Raw genomic sequence first — 11,059 nt, forward strand, 5'->3', positions numbered from 1 at the left:
TACAGATGGACTGCTTCTCATCCCAATAACCACAGTAACAAACTGGGTCCTCACCCTGGTCTGACTGTGATAAACTCTTGAGTAAACCAAGTTACAAATCTCAAAGTGGGGTTCCTAAGGGCTAAGGCGGCAGTGGAAGACAAATGGGCTGGACAGGAACAAGTTTAAGAACTTGATTTTCTATAAATGAAAGAATCCAGCGGCTCCATCTTTCACCATGGAGCAGGGGAAATGCATTATCAGGGACTCCTGGCATTTTTCAGATCTGGGTCTCTGTAACACTATTTATCTGCTCAACTCTAACCATCATTTGTTCAACAACAAAAGCCCCCTACCCTAATTTACTGCAACTCAAAAGTTTTTGCTGTTTTGTGATTTTTGTTTTGTTTGCTTTCTAGTATGCTTAAACGCTTGATCTGCCCAGAATATATAGAACTTCCCTGCCCAGGTCTTAGGAGACATGGTCTAAAGACCACAAGAAAGATTGCCTGTGTGGCTTTAGGTATCTCTGGGCCTCAGTTTCCTGATATGTAAAATGAGGGCATTGGACTCTCGAGACCCTTCCAGCTCTGGATCGAAGAATCAACAATCATATAATAAGGTGTAGGGCAAATAGCCTCTTGGGAATCAGGAGATCACTGACAAACAGGAGTCAGTCATTCACTTCCCCAACCTGAACCTTGGCTTCCCCATCTGCCTCATGAGGATGAGACTCATTCCCTTAGAGATCATTGAGAGAAAAGCACTTTGTAAAACTCTAGGGCACTATAAGCTATCAATACAACACTTTCTATTTAAAAAAAAATATTTCAGAGGGAGAGAGCCCTGGGGCTTGGGTTCAAATTCTGGTTTTGTCTCTACAGTGTGGGAACCTTCTCCACTGTAAAATTCAGGTAAGGATATTGGCAGTGCCTACTCATTGGGCTCTGGTGAGGGAAACACTTGATAAATGGTAGGGAAGCCTGCAAATGGGAGGTTTTTATTTTGTTCATAATAGTAGCTGCTAGTATTTATATAGTATTTTAAGGTTTGCCAATCACTGTACATAATGTCTCATGTGATCCTTACAACAGCCCTATGAAGTGAGTGTTATTATCTTTCCCATTTTACAAATGAAGAAACTAAGGATGAGAGGTTAAGAGACTTGCCCAGGGTCACACAGTCAGTAAGTTGTCTGGGGCAGGATCTGAACTCAGGTCTTTTGACTCCAAATCCAGCACTCAATCCACGGTGCCATTTGCTTTCTCAAGTTTCCTAGGGCACTGCAGAAAGATGATGGAAGCTTTATTTTGTCCAAGAAAGCCAGCAGAGCCCGAGGTTGTCAGCAGGGTTAAGGACTTTGGGGCTTCCAAGCCCTATCCCCCCAAAAGCCCTCTGTGCTTGTATCAGTTGATGGACCTCTTTCCCTTTCCCAGATGCCCTGAAAGGCAGACATTCTACAATACTTCAAGGGGGAAAGAGCCGCAGGTAATGGGCAGCCCACTTTCCAAATCTCAAAAGCCCATCTTGAGCGATCATCTCCCATCCTAACCTTCACCCCAGAAGGATCTCAGCCAAAAAGCAATTTGTCCCTGATGTCCTTGAGAGTGCTGTGCTCTTCACAGAAGAGCCCCTTCCCTGGCTTCCTCAGAGCTTGGCTCTCTCCTCCAGGAAACTGAAACAAGTCAGGGAAGAAATGAAAGAGGAAAGGGCGGGGGGGCATCGCTTTATCTTTCTGTTCTCTGCTCGGGGAGAAGTGGGAGAGGATGAGAATGCAGTGTTCAGTTCTGCATGCTGGGAAGTTTTACAATGAACTTTCATCATGATTATCACTTGGGCTCCTGATTCTGCCTGGCTCATCTGTGCCTTCATTCAAGTGACTGAGAGAAATATTGCGAAGAATCAGCTCGAGGGCAGAACCCTGTGACATTGCTTGACTTTGGGTCCAGGTGTTCAACCAACCCCAAATCCACCCAACTGTTCATACTCTGGCTCTCATCTCAGCACACAGCTCTACATCTGGGCCCCAAAGACATCCCAAGAAACCTTGTTAACGGCCTTCCTGGAGTCCAGGTGGAATGTCAATCTACGAGCATTTATTAAATGCCTACTATGCTCCAGGGGCTCTAAACAAAGATAAAAACCAAACAGCCCCTGCCCTCAAGGAGTTACATTCTATCAGCTGTCTCAGGCCAACCAGCATTTATTGATTTATTCACAACAGGCTCTGGAATGCAGTCATTGTCACTGTTAGTCAACAAGCATTTAGTAGATGTCTGCTAGGCCTGTTCTGAGCACTGGGGACACTTAGGCAAATACCAAACAGTCCCTGCCCCCAAGGAGCTTATGTTCTAATAAACAGGCAACACGCAAATAATCTGGTGTCTCAGATAGACACGTATGTGTATATATGCACGCATGTACATAGTGTAACTGAAAGCCATTTTCACAGGAAATGCACTGGCAGTGGAGAAGACTTGACTTTGGACATGGGCTTCCAACTCTGGGGAGCAGGGAATGAGAGAAAATATAAAATAAGAACAAGACAAATACACAACTAAAGGCTAGAATGTTTCCTGAATGCTTCAGACACTAATAAAAATGGAGGGCATTTCTGTAATGCTTTAAAGTTTGTAAAGTGTTTAACATGCATTATTTAATTCTCACAACCACCTCAGGAGGTAGGTGCTGATATTATCCCCATTTCATAGCTGAGGAAACTGAGGCACCAAGAAGTAAATGACTTGCCCAGGGACACACAGCTAGGAAGTGTCTGAAGCTGGATTTGAAATCAGGTCTTCCTAACTCCAAATCCAGCCTTTATTGAGCAACGTAGCTCTCGAGATGTTCAAACCTCGGGCAAATCATTTAATGTCTCCTGGCCTCATTTCTCCTCCATAAGTGCTGGTTACTATTAATATTATCATCATTATTTCTGTGCCACTAAAAGCTATCTTCAATGGCATCATCCTTCCAGGAAGGCACTACATCTCAGAATTACAGGGTTTTAGAGTTTGATGAATCTAGAACAGAAGGTTACAAATGGAAGGGGCCTTAGAACATAGGATGTTAGAACTGGGAGGGATAATAGAACATAGAATACTGGGATGGAAAAGCCCTTGAAACACATCTTTTCAGAGTTGTGGAGGTCCTTTAAGCACAGCATATCAAAGCAGGGTACAGAATGTTAGAGTTTCAAGGGGCCTTGAGACATAGAAGATTCCCCCCCCCCCGCATCTCTACAATTACACTGTTGTCTATGCTCCAAATGTATACTAGTCTCCGTCCTATAAGAGAAAGCCTCTGCAGACTCCTGCCCCTCAAATAAACAAATGGGGGGAAAGGGTCTGACATGGGAGAGGCACGATGACCTGGAGGAGGATGAAGATGAGGACGAGGAGGAGAAGGACAGCTGTGCCCTTGGACCTAAAAAACAAGGCTTGACACTCTCCCTAAAGAAAACGGAGCTGCATCATTTGAGGAGGAAGCAGCTTTGTCCTCCCAAGAAGGATCCAGTAAAGCCCGAGACATCAGTGGGAGGTCATTAGTAGAAGAAGAGCAGGAGCAGTTGACGGTGCCCTGTTGGGGATGGATACTGAGGCAGCATTTTAACAGTCTAACAGCAAGGGAATGGTCTGTTGTCTTCCTGGCGCATGGACAATTAGGGTTAGAAAGCGTATTTTTTTTTTAAAGCTACCGTGTTTCCCCGATAATAAGAACTGTCCCGAAAATAAGCCCTCCCCTTATTGTGTAAGATTCCTCTAAAATAAGCTCTCCCCCGAAAATAAGCCCTATTGAGATTGCTACTGTAGTGAAGGTGATCCCCTGCGCTACACGCTACATTACGGTACCCTCTGTATGCACCATCCCCCCCCAATCAGAGCTGCAGCAGTGAGCGCGTCATCCTGTTCTTCCCCAGTGATTTGCTTGCTGGCGCCATTGAGAGCAGTGCCGGGGAGGAGAGCTGAGGCAGGACAACATAAGCCCTCCCCTGAAAATAAGCCCTCTGGTGTTTTTCTTTCAAAAAAAAATAATAAGACAGTGTCTTATTATTGGGGAAACACGGTATCGCGGTGAGAGAGGATCAAAGAAGGGACAGAACCGTTGTTTGGGGTGTGTGGTACAATGATCCTGGACAACAGAAGGCAGAGATGTCAGTCCTCGCTTTGCCCATTTCTCTGTCAGTGAGAATGACCTTTGAATTGGAAATGACCAAACAAAGGTGACTCATGGGGAATCGATACCCAAGAGAAGGAGATGGTGAGAGCCCCCTCGGCATCCTCAAGGAATGAAGTTATCTGGCCCACAGGCACAGCATTAGACATCCAAGTCAGGCCGGGAGATGTGAAAGGTTGTGGAAAATGGAGAAGTTACTACAGGAGTAAAGAAAGACATACGTCCTATTAAAATAAAAAACCACCCAAACGTTGGGAAAGGAACAGAGTGCTCAAAATAGAGCCATGAGCTTGACTTTGATCTCAGGAAACATTAAAGAATGGATCCATTAAAGTTGGGTCAGCAAGTTTGTTAAGCACTGTTATATGCCAGGCACTGTTCGAAGCCATGGGGACAGAAAGCAAAACAAAAAATAATCCCCACCCATGGGGAGCTTGATGCCCACCTGAGGAGACAACATGCAAAGGACTAGATGGGAAAAACGAGAGATAAGAGAAAAAAGGCAGCAGCCTTAGGGGAAATGGAAAGGCTCCTTGTGGGAGGTGGGATTCGAGGTGAAACCCAGCCTCAAAGATAGGCGACATCTTGAAAAGGAAACTGGCAATATGTGGTCCCATCAGGAACAGGCCATAACAAACCGTATCTCCTTTTTCACAGGATTATTATATTAACCTGTCAGATCAGGGGGATGATGGTGTTTATTCGATAAAGTATCACATACTCTTCTTGTGGATGAGGAGATGAAGGTTGAGTGACTGGCCCAAGGTCCTACAGCCTGGTCAGATTGCATCTGGAGGCTTGTGTTTGCAGCATCACACTTCAGGGAGGACTGAAGGGTGGAAAGCTCCGAGAGCTTCCAAGGAGGGTGACCAAGATGGTCAAGGGCTTCAAGATCAGGGCACAGATCTCACTAGGGATGCAGGTGGCCTGGAGAGGGTTCAGAGAGCACAGGAGAGATGTCCCTGAGTCTGTCACATGGAAAGCAGACTAACCTTGTCCAGCCTGGCCTCTACCAGCCCGAGCTCTATCAGAAACAAGGATCCCCTCCCTTGGTTCCATTCCTGACCACTGACTTTTCAGGTTCTTCCAGCTGCCCCTGTACACATCCCACAATCATTTCCTGGTTGACATAAAAGAGCTTATTCTTTAGTTTCCTGGAGTTGAGCAAGGGCCCCGGGTGGCCTCTGGTGAGATAAGCTGGGGCCCAGCCAGCCCCTCGTCCACATGACCCATAGGCCTGGTTGTCTTCCTATGGCAGATGTCATCGGGAGGACTCTTTCAGAAACGTCTCAACCATGTGGTGGCTGTTTGGTATTGACAACCCAGAAAGAAAGTCAATTACTGGCCCACATCCACAGTCAACACAGAGCCATGAGTCACCCTTCACCAGGGGCTCTCTCCTCCACAGTTTCAGTCTCTTCACAAAAAGGTCACTTGATAATACACTTCCGAGTGTGCATGTGTACACGTGCAGGACCAGATACATTTCTGAAGCCAAGAGGAAGCCGACAGGAAGGGCTGAAGTCAAAGCACAAGAGACAATCAGAAAGGAGCAGGGTACAAGCCTCAGAAGAAATGTGGCCTCTGAAGATTGGCTCAGACACTTGGTGTGGACAAGTCACTGGACCTCTCTAACTCAGGGTCTTCATCCGTAAAATGAGGATCAGGATTCTTGTGAGATGTATGCTGTAGGGCCATTGTAAGGGGAGTACCTATGATTGTTAAATAAATAAAAGTGAGTTAAGTGGATTACCTGCTGTCTGCCTCAGTTTCCTCATCTGTACAATGGAGATAACATCGGAGGTATTGTTGGGTATATGTAACAGTCGGATGAGGACATATTGGTAAAGCTCTTATAGAAATACTAGCTACTAACAGCACAGCATGGTGGCTAGAGAGTTGTCTCCAAACCGGGAAGAGCTGGCTTTGGGTCCTACCTCTGACACAGATTGGTAAGACTCAGAAAATTGCTTCACCTTTTGGTGCTCTGGACAGATCTCTAAGACCACAAGTAACAGAGAGGGTGCCAACTTGTATCAGGACAGGAAATGCCTCCTCTGAGAGTTCCCTGGATCAGCGAGAGCACAGGTGTAGGCCCTTTGTTTATCTGAAGCTATTCCCCTACCTGAAAGGAGGAGGGACAGATGGAGAAGCTCACCAAGGGGATTCTTGAATTCCACATCCAACTCGTTGGTTCCCCCCTCAGACAGGTGCACACATGAATAAATGTTAGAATGAATGCAACAGGGGCAGCTAGGTAGTGCAGTGAGTAGAGTGCTGGCCCTGGAGTCAGGAGGACCTGAGTTCAGATCCAGCCTCAGACACTTTAACACACATACACACACACACACAAAACCTAGCCATGTGACCTTGGGCAAGTTACTTAACCCCAACTGCCCTCCAAAAAGCAAAAAAAGAATGAATGCAACAAATTCAATGTAATTTGAAGAGCATTTATTAAGCACCTACCCTAAGCAAGGCAAGTCAACTCAAGGGAACCTAAATCATTTCCAAATCTGGAAAGGAACTGGACAATTCCTCCAATCTAGAGCCAATCCTGAGCTTGAAGGTGATCCACACATCCTCCAGTCCCCTGGTCCTGGGAGCCCTATTCTTAGAGGGGTCAGGCACACCTTGGGGCAAAATGTCAGGACCATGGAAAGATTCTCACTCAAAGAATTAAAAGCAAATCTGAAGGTGAGACACCGGTATAGGTCTTCAGTCCAATATGCTTTCCAAGGAAAAAGTCAACATTTCTGCATTTTTAAACCACATGGTTTATTATCATGCTCTTAAAAATGGCAAACTGCATTTACATAATCACTCAAGGAGTCTCCTGTAGGCCAGTCATGATTTGCTAAAATAGATTTTTCTCAACCAACTTGTCTAGAGAGAGATTTCATTATCCACCTTCTATATATCTCTAAAGTCTAATAGCCAGGCATTCCAATAAAGCCGAGGTTTGGCCGCTTCAGGCCACAAGCTCATTAGAAGCCCCAGCATGGGGGCTTCAGAGACCAATGCTGAAGGTCTTCAAGGAAGAGCTGAAACATTCAGATAAGGATGAGGGAAGAGGGGGGCGTCGGCGGGCTCCTGCAGGCTTACCCCTGGTGGACAGTAAAGGGAAGACAGATGGGTGAGTTCTGAGAGCACCAGGGCCAGTAATTGAGTTTCAGTTACCTGCGGGGTGGTGGAAGAAGGGAGAGGCACTCCTGGCCCAACAGGAGAATGAGTTGAGAGGCCTCCTTGGCAAGCCCACAATAAGCCCCATCACCCTCCTGGCCTAGTTTTGTGATCACAAACATGGTGCTTCGAGGGCCCTGGTGAGCTATTGATACTTTCAGACAGTGGCACTTGTTACGGATAATGATGCCGGGGCCCATCCCCTGTTGTTCTTCATGCCCTCCTTCTGAATGGAATGGCACTTGGAGAAGGCTGATGGCGGCCGGGTCTCCCCCTCACCCAAACTCAAAGAGGCCTTTGAAAAGAGGGAAGCGGCCAGCCTTCGGTGGGCCCGGTGCCGCTCCCTGGGGCGTGGACGACTGTGAAGGTCACTTTTTGTAAGTCTGCACCAGTGTGTTGACTGGTAGAGAGCAGCTCTTGACCTGAGCTCGAATTTCAGCTCGGTGCTTTAATGTAAAGACCAGGGCTCTCACTGTCCGCCGATATGGTCCATTAATGAGACGGGAGCAGAGATGAAAAGCTTCACGCTCGATATTTTCAACCAGTGGGTGATCCATCTAAAAAAAACATAGCCAAATTATCAAATGAGGACCTTCCGTTTCACAAGGATTAAAAGCGGTAGAGCCTAGAGCTTGGGGGCTCAGAGGCCTTCATTAATCAACTTAAATTCAAGGAAATCTACTTCCTGTCACAAGAGAAACAGGAAGAGCAAATTAATTCCACCCTGGCAATTAAGGAACAAGGCCATGTGCTATGTGACAGAGACCTCATTCACAACCCCAGCTGGGTGGTAATATTTGCCATTATAACAGGAAACTTGCCTGAACTAAGTAACTGGTCCTGAGGCCTGTTACTTGCAGCTCAGGAAACTACAAAGGACAAGAAATCAGGATAATACTGTATATTCTGATCAGGATATCAGTGTCTTTAGGCCACAGGACCTGGGAGGAGGGGCCAAAATACATCAGTGCTGATCTGAGAGGCCTGGGGGGTACAGAGCACCCACAAAAGCCCTGGCTGAGAATCCCCCCATCAGCCCAAGGGGTGGGCCAGCCTTTGCTGGAGGACCCTGAGGAGGGGCCAATCAAAGCAATAATCCCATTTCTAGCATCCTCTCAAATTTGCAAAGTGATTTCTCACAAGAAGAAGCCTGAGTTAGAGATGTTCTAAGTGTTAGTATTGCTGCATTTCAGGGGAAGAAGCAGAGGATCAGGAGCCAGCATTCAGTCAGTCTGCACTGAAGCCTTCTCTTCTGCTTGGGAGTCCCTGCCCCAGACCTCCAAGAGCCCCGGGCTCCACACCAGCAGCCTCACCCCCTTTCCAGCACCTGATTATGGGTCATCTTCCTTTGTTAGAGTGGAGGCCTCTGGAGGGTAGGGACTGGCGTTCTGGCTTATTTCTGTATCACAATAGGCCTGGCTTACCATAAGTACTTACATGCATGCTCTATTGGCCTGTCTATAAACATTTTTTTTTAAGCAATTGGGGTTAAGTAACTTGCTCAAGGTTACACAGCCAGTTATTTCTGGGTGTGGTGCTGAATATCTGAGCCGGTATTCAATCCCCAGGTCATCCCGACACTGGAGGCGGTGCTCTTACTCACTGAGCCACCTGGCCGCCCCTAAGCAATTGGGGTTAAGTTACTTGCTCAAGGTTACCCGGCCAGGTGTTTCTGGGTGGGTGCTAAGTGTCTGAGCTCAGATTCGATCCCCAGGTCATCCCGACACTGGGGCTGGTGCTCTTACTCGCTGTGCTACCTGGCCGCCCCTTGTCTATAAACATTTAACTAACATAAAAACTAAGTACCAGGCCCTGTGCTAAGCCCTGGGAAACAAAAAAGACAAAAGACAGTACTTGCCCTCAAGAAGCAAATAATCTAATGGAGGAGAGGACACGTATATAACTATGAACAAACCACCTAGAGACAGGATAAATAGATGATAATCAACAGAGGGAAGGCATTGGTGTTAAGGGGGATTGGGAAGGCTTCCTGTTAAAGGGATGGGACTTGAAGGAAGCCAGAAGGCAGAGATGAACCCCAGGCATTGGGGATAGTCAGTGAAAATGCCTGGAGTCAGGAGACTAGGGGTCATGTATGAGATTCTCTCTCTTCCCCTTCTCTCTCTGTGTCCCTTCCTACTCCATTCCTCCCTCTCCTCTTTTCTCTTTTACTTTCATTTGTCTATCCATTCATTGATCCATCCACCCATCCACCCATCCATCCATCCCTCCTTCCACCCATCCGCCCACCCACCCATCCATCCATCCACCCATCCATCCATCCATCCATTGGACCAAGCCACTCAATTCTGATTTTAGGTTCAATGAAATCTTTCCAGGACTTCACAAGGACATCTCCCCCCCTCTTGGCCCACTTTGTTTTGAGTGGGGGTTTGTTTTGGGGGGGGGGGCACAATGAAGGCAGCCACTTTTCATTATGCCAGGCCACATAGTCTATTGTTCTATAAGATCTCCCTGTTGCTTTGAGTTCTGCCCTCAGAGTGGAACACTCCCCTCCCTCTTCCCCTCCGCCCTCCCTTGCCCCCAAAGCTAAAGAGGGTCAGGAAGATACTGGAGCAGAGCAGAGGAAATTAAGTCTATTTTGTATACCAAATTGCTGTGATATAATTTTTTAGATGAACATGATTTACTATTTAATATTTTACTGGGGCAAAAGCATCAACACTGTAGAAAATTGCTCATAGAATCTTATTCTCACTGCAGGGAATACCTGGGTTTTCATAAAATTCTGCTGTGCATGTTTATGCAAATAAGAACCTTTTGGTCCTAAAACTCAGTTTACCTTAGAAGCATTAGGTCTACTTGTTACTCGTGCAAGGTAGGATCCCCACGTGCCAAATACTGCTACGTCAATGCCCTATCCCTTCCCAACCACTGCAGAAGCCGGCTTGGCTGGGGCGAGGGAATTCTGGGGGCTCATGGACAGCCTGTCTGGCACAAGCCGGAATGGCCCCTGTGTGGTTTGGACTTGCCCTTTGTCCTTCCTGAGGGGCTGAGACACTCTATGTTGGGCCAGGACTGGGGCTGCCCCAGAGCTGGCTTACCAGAGTGTTCTCCCTAACAACGATTCATCCCAGGTCTGGACTTCAGATCTCAATCTGATTCTCTAGACCTGGGTCAGACCTCCTCTGGCTCTTCTAAACCAACTCCCCCTGTTCTGACATCTGGACCAGCTAACAAAGGGAGCCTGAGCATGAAACGGTGACAGGGGAAGGGTACCTCTCAGCCTGACACTCACGTAGCAGCAGTCACCAGAAAATACCTTCTCCTAGGATACCTTTTCAGAAGTTCATGCAGCCATCTAGGAGGCCTGAGCTCAAGTCCTGGAGGACACGTTTTAGGCATGTGCCCCATAAGCACAACAGGACAACAATCCTGAAGATCCCGGAGCTGCTTCCCCCACCAGCACCTGGTAAGACAAGTATGCTGTGGGGAAACTGAGAGCTAGAAGCCAGGCGAGCAGGAAAGAGTGCGCTTACAAGCTCTTTGTATGACCCCATTAAAGCTCATGGAGCATCCAGCGGTCACCAAGGGAAGATGCGTGTGTATGTGTGTGTGTGCTTGTGACTGTGTGTGTGCGTGTATGTCTGTGTGTGCGTTTCTGTGTCTGTGTATATGTGACTGTGTATGTGCATGTGTGTGTGCACGTGTGTCTGTGTGTGCGTTTCTGTCTGTATGTGTGCTTGTGACTGTGTGCATT

The 11,059-nt window shown here is 47.2% G+C and overlaps 1 protein-coding gene across 3 annotated transcripts in view; it reads right to left on the bottom strand.

The window, feature by feature from the left end:
- Positions 1-6,594: 6,594 nt before the first annotated feature.
- TCEANC2 (transcription elongation factor A N-terminal and central domain containing 2) overlaps positions 6,595-11,059 on the bottom strand; it is a 31,538-nt gene continuing 27,073 nt past the window's right edge. For all 3 annotated transcript variants that reach the window (XM_069093528.1, XM_069093527.1, XM_069093529.1), the window contains exon 5: positions 6,595-7,895. In XM_069093528.1, coding sequence (XP_068949629.1) covers positions 7,707-7,895 — 189 coding nt within the window. In that variant the 3' untranslated portion in view covers positions 6,595-7,706. The remainder of the gene's footprint in view (positions 7,896-11,059) is intronic.

Source organism: Petaurus breviceps, unplaced genomic scaffold (genome assembly GCF_028583685.1).
Source record: "Petaurus breviceps papuanus isolate PSGF00001 unplaced genomic scaffold, PetGlider_PUasm1.0 208, whole genome shotgun sequence".
Classification (NCBI taxonomy): Eukaryota; Metazoa; Chordata; class Mammalia; order Diprotodontia; family Petauridae; genus Petaurus; species Petaurus breviceps.